At 59.0% G+C, this 17,404-nt stretch overlaps 1 protein-coding gene across 4 annotated transcripts in view; it reads right to left on the reverse strand.

Annotated features, from left to right (window-relative positions):
• TMEM184B (transmembrane protein 184B) overlaps nt 1-17,404 on the reverse strand; it is a 42,147-nt gene that overhangs the window by 1,619 nt on the left and 23,124 nt on the right. Inside the window, exons 3-9 of one of the 4 annotated variants that reach the window (XM_032836658.1) lie at nt 16,488-16,653; nt 6,768-6,921; nt 6,170-6,245; nt 3,266-3,357; nt 2,256-2,425; nt 1,673-1,867; nt 110-130 (exon numbers count right to left, since the gene is read on the reverse strand). In XM_032836658.1, coding sequence (XP_032692549.1) covers nt 110-130; nt 1,673-1,867; nt 2,256-2,425; nt 3,266-3,357; nt 6,170-6,245; nt 6,768-6,921; nt 16,488-16,653 — 874 coding nt within the window. The remainder of the gene's footprint in view (nt 1-109; nt 131-1,672; nt 1,868-2,255; nt 2,426-3,265; nt 3,358-6,169; nt 6,246-6,767; nt 6,922-16,487; nt 16,654-17,404) is intronic. The other 3 variants (XM_032836660.1, XM_032836659.1, XM_032836661.1) reach the window with 3 other exon arrangements.

The following is a 17,404-nucleotide window of genomic DNA, read 5'->3' on the forward strand; positions in this document are numbered from 1 at the left end:
GGGGGGGAGAGACAGGAACACAGAGAAGGGACTAGGGAGAGAGACATGCCGGTGACGGTGACCACGACTGACGTGCAGGACAGACGTGTAGACCGGGAGCAGAACCTACCGTAAGGGCCGTATGTTGGCACTGCCCGCGGCCAAACCCAGGGCAAAAGCAGGGCGGAGGGGGGAAGGGGAGGGAGAGAGAAGCCAGAGAAATAGAGAAGACAAGAGACAGCTGAGTGACACCATCTGCCCACCACCAAGGCCTGCACACCGCACCAGACCCACTTCCCACCCGACCCAGCACCCAGCAGCCCCAGCGGCCCCCTCGGAGCCCGGCACCCAGTGGGCGATGGGGGTGGGGGACGGCACGTCCACTCAGGGATGACCCCTCCCACAGGGCTCACGCTCTCATCCAGGGGGACGGGAGAGCCACCAGCAGATACACAGGACATTGATCGCGGTCCCATTTCTACACCTAAGTTGTGGCCCAGCACTCCCACTTCTCTTCAGGCTTGGCTGGAATGGCTAAGCCAGTGCCCCGCGCTTTACAAACCTCGCGACACTTCACAGATGAGGAAATCAAGGCTGAGGGGTGAGGGGGCATGGTGCCCTGTATAGATACCCCCAAGCTTTTCCCCAGGAGGGCTGGGCTGGGGTCTCTGCCAGAGTTGGGTTTCTGGCCACGCTGTTCTTTTCTGGGCTGGTGGTCTGGGAGCAGCAGGTGGGAAGATACAGCCTAGGTGTCCGCTGGGCCTCTGCAGAGCCCCCACAAGTGACATTTTAAACCCCGAGGGCCCAGAAAGGGTTCTCTGCTATGGCCCCAGGCTCCAGGCACAAGGGTGACTTTCCTAAGGATGCAGGCTCTGTTGGGACCAGGCTCACGGGACATCGTGCTCAGCACTGGGTGGGTGTTTGCAGATCTGAGGACCTAGTGGGAAGCGCATGGGACAGCAGCTGGTAGCAGCAAGGCAGCCGGTACCGGGTAGGTGTGCGATCACAGACGGAAGAAGGGGTACCGCCAGCCCTCCGCCAAGTGTGTTGGGAGAACACAGCTGGGCACCCAAGAGCTGAGCGGCCTGGAGTGCTGGCCCGTCCACTAGTGGCCAGCAGGTCTCTTTCCAGCCAGGGAGAGGGCCGAGGGGTCCCGTTGCAGCACCCCACTCCCCGGGGCCTGTGGTGGGCTTCAGTGCGAGGCCTGGGAAGTGGGGTTCTCGTCTCTGGCCACAAGGAAGGCAGCCAGCAGCAGCCCAGCTCCTGGGTGTGTGTGTCAGAGCAGGACCCTCCAAGGCCCACCCACCTCCCCACCGGAGAAGTCATTTCAGGCATTGCCGGCCTCCCCTTCAGCCCGCCGTGACCATCTGCTCTCTGCCCAGGAGCAACCCAGAGGCCGCTCCCTCCACTGGGGGGAGCTGGGAAGGTCCCTGCCTCCGTTCGAGCCCAGACCACTTAATGCCGAATCTGGGAGTTGGGGGGGTGCACAGGAGGGACCGGCAACGCCTCTCCGGGGCATCCTAACGTACAACCGGGGTCGCCAATGTCTTCGAACAAGGAGGCAAACAAGCAGGTGTAAAAAGCAAGCTGTTAAAAACGGCCTGTCGGACACTGTGGCAGGAGGGCCCTAGGGAGGGCCTGGGAGGGCTTCTCCCGCTGTGTGGGGGGCGGTCATCTCGACGCTGGCTCATACCTTGCGCATCTAGCCTCTTGTCAGCGTAGACCTTGTAGGTGAAGGCGTGCCGCAGGGCCAGGGCTGCGAAGAACATCTCCACGCAGATGATGAAGTCCTGGTAGCCAGCGGCCACAGTGCCCTCGCCCACGGACACGCGGGCCGAGTGGATCTTGGGAATGGCCCCACACTTCTCCAGGATGGCCAGAAGCATGCCTGGAAGAGGAGGTGCGGGCATGTGGCCCTGGAGCGGACCCCTGGCCTGTTGCCCCTTCTACATGCAGCCCCCACCCCGCCAATGCCACACCCACCAACAAGGACGGCAGCGGGGCCCACGGTCGCCCGGGGGTGCTGAGATGCTGACACCAAGCTGAGGCATCTGGGAAACCCCACCCCGCCAGCAACTTGCTGGCCACCAACTCTGGGGGTCCCTTGGATCCCCATCCATGAGGCAGCCCCACGGAAGGTTCCCCATGGCTCCTGTGAAAGGCTCCTGAGGGCCTAGACGTTCCACCCAGGAGGCCCCAGTGGACAAAAGTCTGGGCTCTAGGCTGGGATGGCCCAGAGACAACACAGGCCTTACAGAGGCTGGGAAGAGGCTCACCTTGCCAGAAGGAGAGAAAAATGACAGACTTGACCATGAAGAACTTGAGGACGGGGCTGTAGGGGCTAAGGAGGTCCCGGGTGGCAAAGTAGAAGAGGAAGAGGGCGTAGAGGGCCAGGCTGACAGAGATGTTGTAGATGATGGTCACGTAGAGGTAGCCGCTGGTGACACTGGGGGAACAGGGAGTGTTCTCTGGCTTGGACAGAGCCTTTGGAGGGACAAAAGGCCTCCCTCCCGCCTCTGCCCAGCCAGTATGCCAACCCCCATGGTTCTCAGCAAGGTTCCCCAAGAAGTGCTCCATGAGCCACTGAAGAAGGGTCCTAAGTGGCCAAGAAGCAGGGGGCAGAGGTGTGTGTGCCCACGGTGAAGGCCAGCCCTGGGCCTCTGCTCTGGTGCCTGGGCTCCTCATGGGAACCCGGACATTGAAGCCACTAGCACCAGGGGGCTCAGCCCGATGGTCCAGCAACAGGGATGAGAATGACGTAGAGCCTGGCTCTGCTTTTCTCTTGAACAAAGTTCTGTCGCCCTCCAGGCCTCAGATGCTCACCTGCCCTGGCGGGGCTGTCCTGTGGGGTACAGGTGGCATGGGGCTGGGGTGCATGGTCCTGTTCACTAGCCCCCCAAAACGAAAGACGTCCACATGGGAGAAGCCTTCTCCCGGGGACTCAAGCCAGGCCTCTCAGGGCTCTGACCTTCTAGCTCCCTGCCTTGGGAGTGGTCACTACCCCCAGGCACCAGCCTGTGGGCTGTCCGTGAGGGTGACGAGGGCTGAGGGCTGGCTCCTGTGCCAGAGGCGGGGCCAAGCAGGACGATAATCACCTCCAGGCTTGGGCCTTGCAGCTTAGGGATGCGCGGGGGCATGAGGAGGGACGGGCCACCCTCGGCCTCCCCTCAGAGGAAGGTCAGGGGCATGGGGCCAGTCTGCAGGCACCCCCTTCCCTAAAGCGGGGCATCACAGCCTCGGGGCAAGGCCACCCACCCCCACCTCTCAGGGGGCCCCCGCTGCTTACTCAAAGTCGCCGTCCCGGTACTTGCCAAAGGCCTGGAGGACCACGGTGCTGACAGCCATGAGTGGCTTCACTACGCAGAACTGCAGGGTGGCCTGTCGGGGGAGAAGGTCAAGAGTTGGGGACGAACAAAGAAACTGTGTGGCGAGCCCCTCCTCTGTCCTCTGGCCAGGAGAGCCTGTGCTGGATGCTGGGGGTGGGGGTGGGGGGTTGTTCTGATGTCCTGTCCCTAGGGGACTGCCGTGTGGAAGGGAGGCAGAAGCTATGAAGGGACAGCTGTACAGTGTGGCCGTGCGAGCAGACAGGAGGAAGGACTAAGGATGGCCGCTGGGGGGACAGACGAGCGCAGGACAGGGGAGTCCGCTGGAGGGCTTCTCACAGAAGGGGTCAGCAGGAATGTGCCAGAGACACACCAGGGACAAGCAGAGGGAGGCGCTCCTACCAAGACCGACAGGCCGAGAGCAGACACGGGGCAAGGGGGTAGATGCTGGTGATGGAGGGCAGCAGGAAGGGGGCCAGGGCCCTTCTCAAAGCCTCCTCCTGTCCTCCTTTGTCCACCCCTGGGGTCTCACTGGGGCTGGAAGGGACCTCCAGGAGCACAAGAAAGGAGGCAGCTCAAAGCACAAGGTCTGGGATCCTGAATCTGAATCTGAATCCTGGCCTCACCCGCTACCATCTGGAGAAGGTCACATGAGCGGTCACGTAGCCTCTGAGCGGTCACCTCACTAACAAATGGACGTAACCAGCCCCACATCGCAGGGCTGAAGACCACGGCAGTGTCTATTGTTCAATGAAGGCCTCCACGGGCCCGCTCAGCCACTGGAAGAATTCCTAAACCAGGTTCTCACAGTGCCCTCCAGAGGCTCCAGCAAAGTCAAGGACAACCCACGGTGCCCAGAGAGCAAGCAAAAACACCAGGCTCTTGAAAATCATGTCTAAGCCGTAAGGCCCCTTCCGTGGCGGGGGAGCAGCTTTTAAAGGCTGAGCCACTGTGGCTCCAAGTCAGGCAAGGACCCTGGGGCAGAGGAAGTAACCCGTTGACCCCAACATTTCCGCCCCACTGGGGACCCGAGTCTGTGAGGTGTCCCCATGGGCCCTGGGCTGTGCGTGGAAGCACGTGTGATGGAGCGCAGAGGTCAATGCTGCCACCAAGAAAGCCCCCCAAATTCCCCGGCCCCACCACCTACCTTGAGGGAGCGGGATCAGCATCTGGGGCAAAGGAAGGAGGCGCGGGCATTAAAAGCCTGCCCACAGGCCGCCGCCATCCTGGTCAGCTGGGCGTACAAGGGCCCCCCAACAAAGCACTGTTACAGCTGAGGAAACCGAGGCACGGAAGGGCAGAAGAGGCGGCATCAGCAGGCCCCACAGCCTGCACCCAACCACAGCCCTGGATCGGGTGAGGAACCAGGCAGCAGTTCCCCAGCCAGGAGGGTGTTCAGAACCACCTGCAGAGCTGTAACCCCGGCCCCGGGGCCCAGAGCTACAGGCCAGACCTTCTTCATCAGCCTGGGGGCTGCGGAGAGGGGGCTGGCTGACCAGAGGATGGCTGTGCACCAGCTCTCCAGGAGAATCAGATCCCGGGGGCCCCTGGCCCAGGCTTTCTCAGGAGAAAGCAGCAGAGAGGAAGCAGCGCTCTCCCAAGGGAAAGGGATGCAGAGGCCGCTTTAATCCTGTCCTCTTACTACCTCCCCCTGCTGCTTCCAGAACAGCAGCAGGACATCTGAACCCACAGGGCCTGGGGAATCATTTATAACCAGAGTAGCAAGCTAGTGATCATGGGATCAAAACTCTGTACACAACATACCCATCAAAGAAGGCGGTGAGTCACAGCTGGGCCCAGGGCGGCTGAAAGGCTGGTAAACAAACGCTCTGGAAGGCCCCACCCACCCTGACCCCAGGGACACTTTTAACTCTTTGCCTCCAGGCCCAGGAGGGAGATTGTGAATGGAGGAACGCCCAAGGGAAGGCAGAGCTGGAAGCTGGCCTGCGGCGTAGACACGGGTGTAGACCCGGTCCTTCCAGGTAGGTGCTACGTGGGTGTGCCCGCATCGCGGGCAGTGTCCCTGCACAGAAGGGAGTGGAAAGGCCAGCCCTCTGGTGGCCAGGGTCATCAGCTGCAGTGACTACTCTTGGTGACCCAGAGGTCCCAGCAGGGGCAGGCTCTTCCTCCCCCGACAAGAGTGGGCTCGGTGCCTGTCTGTGCTGACTGCTTCCCATCCATCCCCCACCTGGGCCTCGTGCCATCCCTCGAGGTAAGTAACGTTCCGCCTGCTTTACAGAAGAAGGAAACCAAGTCACGCTCAGGAAGCTATTACATAACCTCGCCAGGGTCACCCAGTCAAGAGGAAAAGCTGAAAATCAAACTCAGATGGTCGGACACCCGGGCCCAAGTGCTTCACCACAACCCCGCGCGGCCTCCGCCCAGCTCCCGGAGACCACAGGGGAGGCAGCGGAGGAAACCGGAAGCTGGTGGAAATGGGGAACAAACCAGAGACTCGGCAGGCCCATCGAGCTTTCACGCAGAAGCACTCCTGACCTCTAGCTGCAGCCGAGGAGGGGTTTCAAGCTGAGACTCTAGAATCCCTGCGCCGCCTCATTCTCACACACACACACCAAGACCCGCCTGGTGGAAGTGAGCAGGAATGGGACCACCTCCCGCCCGGGGCCGCCACAGACCCTCTCAGGACCCTGTTGCTGCCCCTTGGAGCACGCTCGGCTCATGCACGCATGCCTAACGGCATGGGGCATGGGTGCAGGGCCTTCGCGTACCTCACAGGGTATGGGAACTCTGCAGGTGGGCTCCTCTGGCCCTAAGCCCGCCTCTGCCACCGGATGAGCAGGGGTGGCTCCCAGGCTCTGGGACCCTGGCCTGGACCCCTCAACCGGGGCCGGTGCAGGGACACGCACCTGCTTGCAGAACCGGAGGAATCCAATGGAGTAAGTCTTTCCCCAGAGGCAGCACGTGCCGTACATACAGCTGGACCTGGAAGAGACAAGCGGAGGGGAGGCTAGAAGGCAGACAGCCAGGATTCGGGGAAGGTGGGGCTGGGGGAGGCCACCTTCCCTCACAACCACATGAGCCCGGGGAGAGCAGACCGGGGCTGGGAATGGGGCACAGATTTCAGGCAGTCTTCGCCCGGAGGCCAAGCACTCGGGGAGAGTCTGCACTGGTGGTGGTGGGAGGTCCGGGGTGGGGGGCATCAGGGAGCAGGGCTGCACCAGCCTGGACACAACAAACCAACCTGCCAAGTGCTGAGTGGAAAGACTACAAGAGAAAAAAACAGGCAGACAGGAGGGGACAGGAGAAGAAAAAAGGAGTAAGTGCCGGTGAGGCCGTCCCCATGGTCGCCGTGAATGGCGTCGCTCGGGAAGGGAGGAGAGGCACCACAGGGCCAGGTTCTGGGCAGGGTCAGTCTGTGTGTCCGGCTGATACCAGGACAGCTCGAAGACCCTCAGACCCAGGAAACAGGGTGCTGTGGGGGCTCCAGGGAGACCAACTACTCACTCGATGGGCTTCCCTCTGATCTCCGACATGATGGAACTTTCTCCCCCGAGGTATTCGTAGCACAGGCTCAGGAAATTATAGATGACCAGGGCTGTGAGAGATGTCCAGAGAAAACCACTCAGACCAGCAGGCTGGGCAAACAGATGGTGGGATTCTAAACAGCCACAAGAGTGGAGGCACCACGGTCACGGGGCCGTGGGGACACAGGGACCCGCACAGAGAATATTCCAATGGTCACCAAACCAGGCAAAGCTGAGTCACGCTGTGTGCGGTACATGCACGTACGCTGCTGGTCACCCCGTAAAGCGACACACGGTGATAAGCACAAAGTTCCAGATTGCAGGGGGAGACGGGGCTGGGCTCGCTGGGGGCTGGGGAGCACATTCTGGGGATCAACAGGTACCAGCTTTGTTACTGTGTGCGTGTGTGTGCGCGTGCGTGTCTTACGGATCAGAGTTTTACAACAAAACAATAAAACATTCTCTGGAGGGATCTCAGGAGAAATTTTCAGCAGGAATGAGGCAGGACAACCTTTGTCCATTCAACTAGCCAGAGGGGCAGGTTAGTACGCACGCCAGTAGAGGCTGTGGGGTGGCAACGAAGGTCACAAAATCAAGCACAAATGTGCAGGGCAGCTGGGCCAGCTCTGTCCGGATGCGGCTCGACGGCACCACAGAGACACAGCTCTGCAGCAGCGACAGGCAGCACCGAGGTACGCTGTCAACGCTAGACCATAGCACACCGAGAGGACTTCTGCGGGTCAGCAAGATGAAGGCTGCGGCCTGCAGGGTGCCAAGAGCACGGGGACGTGCCGGGAGCAAGGATGGGGAGACTGGGGAGCAGGAGTACCGCAGAGGCCGCCGGAAGGCAAAGGCGCTGGAGGAAGCTCAGGCCGAGAGCATGGGAACTCGAACGGGCAGCAAAGGCGTGAGGGACCAAGTGGGGTCAGGGAACAGGAAGGGCAAGGGAAACAGCCGCGACCCTGCAGACAGAGGGCTCCTTACATGACCCTGCTGTCCCCCCTGTTGCATAGAGGCCCTCACAGCTCCAGGTACAGCCCTGACCTTGGCATTCGAGATTTTTCCATAGTGACTTGGCCCCCGCCCACTCCCCACATGGCCTTCCCGGGGAACTAGATGCCCCTCTTTCCCTGTAGGTTATGACATCCTCCATGTGCTTCCCTTTGCTGATTCCCACGGCCTGGGGTGCCCCTCCCTCTGTGTTGCTGGCGTCCTTGAAACCCATGAGACCCCCTGAGAGTCTCTGGCTCCTTTCATGGAGGCTGGCATGTTCTCACCCAGGGAACCACTGACCTACAGATGCTGGGCCGTGTTTCCTGCCCCGGGGCCTGGCTAGCATGATCTCTGACCACTCCCACGGGACTGCAGCCCCTGGAAGAGGGCCCACCTCCACCCCAGAGCATGGCCACAGCACTCGGCACACACCTGGCACACCACGACCATGGGGCTACCTTGAGCTGGAGAGCATGCGATCCCGGCGACAGATCTATGGGCAAACGTGGGCCTTCAGCGGTTTGGGAAGGAGTATGTTTGCAGTGTGGTATACCTAACGCATCATGGGCTCACGCTGCCAGCTAAGGTCAGGGGTTCCAGGTAGCACCCCATCTCAGCATCTCACCTACCACATGGTGCTGTGACTGTCTGTCTACGGATGTAGTAGAGGGTTTGTCCCCCATTAGCTGGGAGCCTTTCTGTGCCTCAGTCTCCTCATCTGTTAGATGGAGACAACAGAGGCACCTATCCTGCCAGGGGGTATGAGGTTTGAGTACCCAAAGTACTCCGAAGAGTGGCTGGCCTTAGTCGTGCCCACTAGACGGCCACTACTGTTTATCTGCTGGTCTTCCTCGGGGGCCAGGGTCCCCCAATGGGGCCTGCGGACACTGCCTGCCTGGCCTGGAAGCAGCTCGGGAAATGTGGGGACTGTGGCAGTCTCCACTGAGCTCCAAAGCACTCTTCAGTGCCGAGAACTCTGGGGCATTGGGGCCGGGGGGGAGGCATCAAACCAAATCTGATGTCAGCCGCTGACCAGCTTTGTCCGAAACCACATGAGGCCAAGTAGGATGGACATGCCCGTCCCAAGCTGGCTCCAGCTACACGGTGGCCAGTGGTACCTTCCAAAGATGGCCACACCCTGATGCTGGCTCCCCTCTGCGGGGGACATAGGGTCTTCCTCCCTCCCTCCCTCTGCATCCAGGGGGAGCCTGGGGTGACTACAGCACAGGTGCTGCTCCAAGACCCCTGACACTGGGCTTCGAGAAGGCCTCTTTCTTCTGTTTCTTTCTCTTGAGATGCCTGTCCTCGGATGCAGCCCCCCTGCTCCGAGGGAGCCCAAGCCAGCCCACGTGGAGACACTACCCAGAGTGGCTCGGGTGGGAGGACCTGAGGCCCCAGCTGATGCCAGCAACAAGTGCCAGACACACAAGCGCACCAGACTGCAGACGCCACGCCCCCAGCTGAGGGTCCCCCAGCTGAGGGTCCCCCAGTGGAGGCCCAGACAGCAGGGCACAGGGACAGACTACCCGCACAGTGCCCCATCCACTTTCCTGGACTGCACTGTCCGTGAACAAAAGGAATGGTCGTTTTACACTAGTCTGGGTGATTACGCAGCCAGAATAAATGCATACGTACACGTGTGTGTTTGCGTGTCTACATAACATCTCTATGTATATGCACATACATCCGCATGATATAACACCACTCTGAAAGCTCCCAGGATGCACCGGGAGCTCTCACACCTCCCATGCTAGCATGTTCTGGGGCCTCTGCTAAGGCTCAGGGGCAGGCCCTGCTGAGACACCCCCTCTCCCTTGTCCAGAGCCAGGCTCCCTCCACACTCCACAACCGCGACGTTGATCCGGCCGAGTCTTCCCGGCCGAGTCTTCCCGTATAGAGGGGGGCAGTGTCACACCCAGCAGGGAAGCCCCGGACCCTGGAGCCAGACTGCCAGCAGGTGTGAGTGGTGGCTCCGTTGCTTCCTAAGTGTGCCATGCCACGGTTTCCTCACCGGCAGGCCGGGGTAACAGCAGCCCCTTCCTCGAGGACAAGGGCGAAATGCGATTCCTTCGCTAAGGCTGAGCTCGCATGGAACAACCCACGCCGCGGTCCCCAGTGTTCTTTCCAGATTGCCAACTCTTTGTCAGCCTGCCGCGGACTACCAGAGGGTCTTAACTCGGGGTGCGGCTCGGAGAGGCCCGCACTCCTTTCTCGCCTGCAGAGCCCATCCTTCTGCATGCTGCGCGGACCAGACACGAGTCCCCGAAATACGGACCTCTCAAGAGAAGCCCCAGGGGTCAAGGTTCGTCATTCCCCTTGTCCAGAGCCATTCTCCCAAGCCAGGCCGTCTTGCAAGCCTCGACTCCTGAGCTCACATCCTCTCCTGCGTCAGGACAGACGGCAGCACCCGCCTGAATTCCGGGGCTGAGCAGTCTGTCCCTGTCAAGCTCTGCACTCAACTGGCCAGAATCATCCCATGGCATCCGTATCTCTCAGCTCAAAGTTCTGGACTTTTCCCAGTGCTCCCGGCCCAGCCCGTCGGTAAGATACCGATTGGCTGACGGCTTCCTTTAAAGAACCATCAGTGAGTCAGTAACATGTTCTCAGAGAAGGGAGACAAAGTACGACTATCCTGGAGATGACTCAAACAGCCCACACCAGCACCCACTGACCATCTGGACAAATCAATCCCCTCCCAGGAAATTACTGAGCCAGGCAAAACACGACCCCCGCCCCAACAAGGCTGTTTACAATAGACAACTCAACGCACACCCTGGGAAGAAACACGAAGACACGCGGCCCGGGCACGAGAAGACGGCACCCGCTGGGTTGGAGGCCAGTGGTGGAGTGTGGTTCTTGGCTAGCAGCTTGGTGCCTGACTGCCCCTCGGACCACAGCTCCGGGCTGCTCCCCCGAGAGGCCCCAGAGACGTGGAATGACTCTTTGCCTCCCTAAGTACTAACCACAGCCTGTGTGCCAGGCTCCGTGCTAGGCCCTAGAGATATATGAGTGCCCAAGGGACCCACCGACCAGGCCCTCCGGTTTAGAGGGGAGCATCCAGAAGGGAAGGGATGATCCTTCTGTCTCTCTCTCCTGCCCTGGACAATGGAACTTTCTGTTCCATTCTAGATACTAAACCTTAAAGAATTATTTATTTTAGAGGGAAGAGGAGGAGGGACAAAGGGAGAGAGAGAATCTCAAGCAGACTCCCCACTGACCACCAAGCCCAATTCAGGCTCAATCCCACGACCCTGAGATCATGACCTGAGCCAAAGTCAAGAGCCAGATGCTTAGCCAACTGAGCCACCCAGGCACCCCCTAGATACCAAGTCTTAAATGGATTAGAAACAAATGCACAAAATCAGGAGCAACTGACCAAAATGGGAGATGAAATGAGCATCTTACTAGAGCCTTGAGGCCTGGAGAAAAGACATCAGGGTTACTGTCTTCACATAAGGGGCACGACCTTGTCTAGAGGATCAGACAGGACCCATCTGGTCCCGGAGGCAGATCCTAGGCCTTCAGCCTAATATAAGAAACAACTGCCAGCAGGCCGTCTTCAGAGATGCAAGGTAGTGAGCTCTGTGCAGGGGGAGCATGCCATCAGAGGCCAGGGGGACCTTAGCAGAGAGGCTGAGTCTTTACAGGTCCCTTCTGACCCTGAGACTCGAGACCTTCTTTCCTCACTGGCAGCATCTCTAACCCACAGATGCCCGGACTGCCCGGACAGTCCAAAGGGCCACCCTCCACCCAGCCTCCCCCACAACAGGCACCCGCAATCCCCGGTGAGCCCCCAGGGCTTCAGAGAGGATGCACCAGGAAGCGCGCTCCAGCTGTCCCTGCCTGTGGCTCCCGGAGTCAGAAGTGCTCACGAGCAGGTCAGACAAGGACACCTGTCTGTTCATTCAATAACCCCTCCCTGGACCCTGGCCGGGTGCCACACTCTGGGCGCAGAACCTCAGTGGCCCTGGGGGCCACTGGCCATTCCTAGTTCGCTCCCCCCACACGCCTTCTGCACCTGTAGCTGGCCCCTAGGCCTGGCCTTCTCGGCCGCCCACAAACACTTTGGTTATCTCGGAAGACGTGGGGGCAATCCACGTGGCAGGTAACCCAAGGATGAGCTCAGAAAACTTAATTGTGACTACTTTGGACAGAGATCTTCTGTGCTCAGTGAATAGGGGCCTCAGAACAAGCTTCCCTCTCTTTTCTTCTGGGATCACCAGGGACAGCAATGGACACAGTGGGCCACAGCCCTCGTGGGCTGGGGTCTGCCCCAAGCTGCTTTAATCCCTCCTCCCTTGTGACCTGTCTGCCCTCATCGATCCTGCCTATGGCTGTTCCCTGTCACCCAGATCACTGTTCCTGATGCCTTTTCTGATTGGTTTCCTCTCTATACCTTCCTTTGTTCTGACCGACTGCGCTGTCAGTGCCGGGACCCACAGCAGCACCCCGGCCTTTGGGGCTCGTGCGGCCCTGCGTCTGCGGCGCTCGGCTGGGTTCCGTTTACCCCCGCTGTCCTCTCTCTCTGCCTCAGACGATGCTTCATGTTGGGCCAGATTCCAGGCAGTGAGGTTTGTCCAAAATCTGAAGCAAGGTGAAGGCAGCCTCCTTCTTTAACTGTTTCATGGAAACTCCCCTCTTAACAGAGCCCGTGCTCCTCCACGGGGAGGACACAGGCCTGCCCTCCTCTGCCCGGCCTGACGCGAGCCACTCTGGGGACCCAGAGACCCAGGGCTGCGTCTGGCCTCTGGCAGCGACTCTCTAGGTAATCCTGTTCCTTAGCCAACTCGGTCTTTTCTTCACGAGTACAAGTGAGGATGGTAATACATCCACCAGTAACTGGGAGGTGAGAATGAGCTAAGAGTAAGGAAAAACATGCGGGAAAACGAACACCACAAAAAAAGCATTCACAACACAGTTCCTGTGTGAGGCGACAGTGCAGTCAGTCTCCCTCCTCCGAACTCCAGCCCTCTGCACCCCTCTGATCACAGAGCGCCCTGGGGCTGTCCCAGAGACATCTCTAGGGGCTACCCCTTGCCCTGAGCATGATCATACGCTACCTGCGTGCAGGGGACTTAGTCTGCCCTCCTCTGTTTACCTGCCCCGATGGCTCGTCCTCGCACCACACGGAGTACAGACCTTGCCAGATGGTAGAAACTTCTCTGAGACTCAGCCCCTCCTTAGAAGACAGCAATCCTGCCACCAAATTGCAGGGTTTAGTGTTACTTGCTCCCCCACTGCCCTGCTGGAAGGCAAACAAATGGGGGAGGTACAAACCTTCACGCACAAGGGGCCAGCACCAGGGGCAGCAGACCAGAGATGCTGACCACACTCTGGAAGATGCAACGTGGTCACAGACTCAGGAAGGGAGGGAGCCAATGAGATCCCCAGGAAAGCCCAAAACCGGACACACCGGACATCGTGAAGGCTAAGGGTGCCAATGGGAACCTCAGCTCCAAGTCTCCACGTGGAGCTACCGGGTTTCCACTCTTAAAACAGATGTAGACAGTTCTGTCCTGGGAGAATGTGGCTCAGCGGAGGGCAATGAGGTCATATGCACAAGTGCATGAGGCCTAAACGTGAAAGGCGAGATGCTGGGTCCCATGGCCTAACCGCTCCCTCAACTCAGCCTGGAGATGAGAACACTGTTCTCCGGAAAAACAGACCCAGAATCAAAACATCCTCGTTGGGTACCTACCCTTACCGCTGCACGAAACTGGCGGGGTCACATCACGTGCCCCATCACCCGAATGGGAGGTTCAGCTATCTTGAGCCCCATTCTTAAACACCACAATAGCCAAGGACACTAGACATTTGAGGAGAACTTCCAACACAAAGGTCAAAGACCAAAGCCAACAGATGAAAGGAACTCAGGAGGCTGAGATAAGGCAGGGAGCAGAAGAAAATTGTACTCAGCATCTCCAGAGAGAGGAGATACTCCGCCCAGTACCAACAACAGGGGCTCAAAACCAACCAACCAACCAACAAACAAAAAACCCTCCTGAAAAGCAGAACAAAAAAGGAGGTGGAAAATTCAGCTCCATTCATAAGTGCAACAACCTACAACAGGAATTCCCGAATGGCAGGATGAAGTAGAAGGGGAAGAAATTATGAAAGAAACATACAAGAAAACTTCCCAAAACCTCAGGGCGGGAGCTTCCACATGGAGAGGGCCCACGGGGTGCCCCACACGAAGAATAAAGAACCCACCACTTGGGGGATTCTACAACACTGGGGGTAAAGGCAAGATCCTCAAAGAGCAGGTCGCATACCAGCATTAAGGATCAGAATCCAGCTGACTTTCCCAAAATGACACTGGAAGCTAAAAGACGGGGGAAAACTTGCCTTCAAAATTCAGGGGCAGGGGTGATTTCCAGCTTAGAAATGGATTCCCATGAAATTCCAAATAAGATAAGAGAGTAGAAATATCTGCAGATAATTTTCAGATTGCAAAATGAAAAACCAGAACTCTCACGGACGCTTCTTGCCAGGAAGCTCCTGGAAGAAAAGGACTGACCAAAGAGGGAGAGCAAACCACAGACGAGGAAAAAAAAAGGCATCCAGGGAACAGGTGATCGAGCACAGGAGAGGCAGGCAGGCGTCCCAGCATGGTGGTGAGAAGACCTAGGACAAGAGCCGAGCAGTAAAAGTGGCCAGAAAGCAGCCAGTCAAGACCAGAGCAGGAAGAGCAGGGCTTGGGGAAGACCCAGAGCCAGCAGATACGCCCGTGTGTCTGACAGCACGGAGGAGGGTTTCTCTCTCAGAGTCAACTGAAGCATTTGGGAAGAAATTAATGATAGATCCACAGAAAGTAGAGCAAACCAAAAAGCAAGGCGAGCAATAGCCAGAGGAAAATAAAAAGTGATACAGGGGAATGTTAGCCTGGGACACTACACGGCTCAGCTCTGATCAGTATCTACAGATAGGTGACAGTGTAAACACTGAAGGCAGACTGAGAAAAAACTGTGGTCTAGTCACGGTGAAAAGATGAAGAGAAGGGGGGGGGGGGGGGGGGCGGGGATTGGGGTAAGATACCCAGTCAAAGCGTTCTACAATCAAAGGTCACTATGGAACCCTATCTGAAATTGAAAAATTGAGAACCAATAGTATAAGCATATTTTTAGGTTATTTTAAGAATAAAAAAAAGTTTAAAGGGTTGAAAATGCAGTGAACTTGGGAGTGAAGAGGAATCACAGTGATTTTGTGTTTCAAGTGCGTGCACTAGTGTCTGCACGAGAGTAAAATGTTAGTTGTAATTTTGTTAAAGAGAAGAACAAATGTCTGCTCAGTGGCCAGAGAGAGCCCAGCGGCCTGGCTCTGAAATCGGGGTCCTCCGGCACAACCTGACCCCTGATCCCCCTTTGGCCCCTTCCTGGGTCTTCAGACACCAAGAAGGAAGGGTGGAGTGGGAGGGGAATGAAGGGGGGGCTCTTCTTGAATTTTAAGGGAAGCCCTCCAACCCCAACTATGCCCTGTAGATGGAAGGGCAAGGGGAGGGGGTCCCACATGCTGAGCAGAGCTGCAGAAAGGGGGCAAGGCAAGGCCCAAGCCCACCAACTAGGACATGAAAAGCTGGTGAACTGTGGGGCAGCCTGAACTCCCCTCCCCGCAGCTGCGGTGCTGGTGCTGGTGCCATTCGTGAACTCCCTGGTTGCTGCGGAGAGGCGGGGGGGTGGTGGATAACTGTTGCTAGGACACATGCTTAGCAGGGAGGCAGACTTCTTACCAGGGCCTCTAAGTGGACCAAGAGGAAGGTTGGGACAGGCGGGGCCTGAACAAAGAGGCTTCTGGAGCCGGGGTGGGGAGGGGGGTACCCCCAGCCAAACGTCTGCTACTGTCTCTGGGGCACAGAGTGGGGACGGCACAGACACTGCCCCGGCTGCACCCCACTTCTGGCAGGCACTTCGGTGTGTGGGGCCCCGTAGCGAAGGGAGACCACACCTGCCCCTAGACCAGACAGGAGAGGATCCCCCCCTAGCAGGGAACAGCTTTGTGCGTCTGAGGGAACCAGTGGGCAGAGGCCGCTTCTGGGCCCCCACTTGCAATTGGCACATGATTGGAAAAGGATTCTCAACAGTAGCGCAAGCAGCTCCCCAGGAACCCAGGTTTCTGTGGACCCTGCTGCTTCCAGGGACATCAGGCATCAGAGCCCCCCTTATGCCCAGAGCAGGGCCCCATCTGGCCTCAGCATTCTCACCTGGCAGAGCCAAGCTGGGAATTCGAGGCGGCCACCTGCACTCGCAGGGGCGCGGGAGGCATGTGATCAAGGCCCTTGTTCTTTCAGAAATCCTGGACTGAGGGAGCAACTACCCGGTGCCCGGCTCTGCTGACGTGGGCTCCCAGCCTGTTCCTGCTCTCACCCCTGCCACTGCCTTGCCCTAGGCCCCCGGATGAGCCTCTGACCCATCTGTACCCGGGGGTTTCTGTCTACAAACAGACAACGTCTTTGCTGCTCACTCCCATCAGAAACACCAGACTGAGAAAAGAGGCACAGGGGGAGGCTCCCGGTTTGCCAGCGTCCCTAAAAGTGCCATGGGAGCCCTGTGGCCAAGTGCTACACATGGGGCCGTCCCCTGCACGTGGGGGTCCAGACGGGAACCCTGAAGTGGACAGAGAAGCGAGGCACAGCCCGGGCTGAGGGGCTCCGGGCTCCCAGGCCCACCCGGCGCTCCCCGGCACCCCAGCCCAGCCCACACGCCCTCCTCACCCTCATAGCAGTCCCGCACAGTGCCGAAGTAGACGTAGTACTGGTCGTTGGTGAAGAAGAGAAGGCTGAGCCAGGAGTCGAAGGCGTAGATGGGCACGATGAAGAGGATGCGGACGATGTAGCGCTGCTCGTTGGGGCAGCTGTAGCAGCGCAGGTGCATGTAGATCTGCGGGCAGATAGGGGTGGGCTCAGCTAGGGAGCCCCCCACGGCAGCCCATCTGCCACCTGCCACCCCTGTACTCCACGGCCAAGGGGACAGTCGTGTCCTGCTATTTGCCTCCGCTGCTACCTGGTGCCGTGACCAGTCCTCGGCCCTGAGCCCCAACCCCTCCTCGGCGACGGAGCTCCCACCACAAACCCGGGGAGCAGAGCTTGTAGGGTGCATTCAAGGGGCCCAGGCCAGCGTCACAGACGTGGGGGCCATGAGACCAGGCCCAGGACTCTACGGATCAGAGGAAAGCATGGTCGGGGATGCAACAAGTGCCCCAGGGCCTGTGCACCCAGCCAGTTGGGGAACCTGGGGCGAGTGGCACAGAGGAGGCCCTCAATGGAAAGGCAGATCTCCTTGCCAGCACCCCGGCCTTCCTGATGCCTTGTCCCCGGGGTTTTAGGGCAGCAGCGTCCACCCTGTGCAAGGGACAGAAGGGACCCTCGCTTCCCCAGAGGCAGAAGCGCTTCCCCAGTGAGTGGCTACAGTGATGTCACTGTCACCCGGCGTCTCCCTTTCCCATGTGTCAAACAGAGCCGCGCTGCCGGCCCCACGGGGAAGGGGGAGAATGTGGTGCAGTTTTTAGAAAGCAGGAACTAGCAGCCACACGCGAAGGCCAGCAACTGCTCCAGCCACACTTCTCAGTCCCGGCAGCCAGAGTCCCGGCCCAGCTCTCACAACTGCATACCCGGCCCGCCGCGTCCTGGGC

The sequence above is a fragment of the Lontra canadensis genome, unplaced genomic scaffold, assembly GCF_010015895.1.
Source record: "Lontra canadensis isolate GAN:19392208 unplaced genomic scaffold, GSC_riverotter_1.0 scaffold93, whole genome shotgun sequence".
NCBI classification, from domain to species: domain Eukaryota; kingdom Metazoa; phylum Chordata; class Mammalia; order Carnivora; family Mustelidae; genus Lontra; species Lontra canadensis.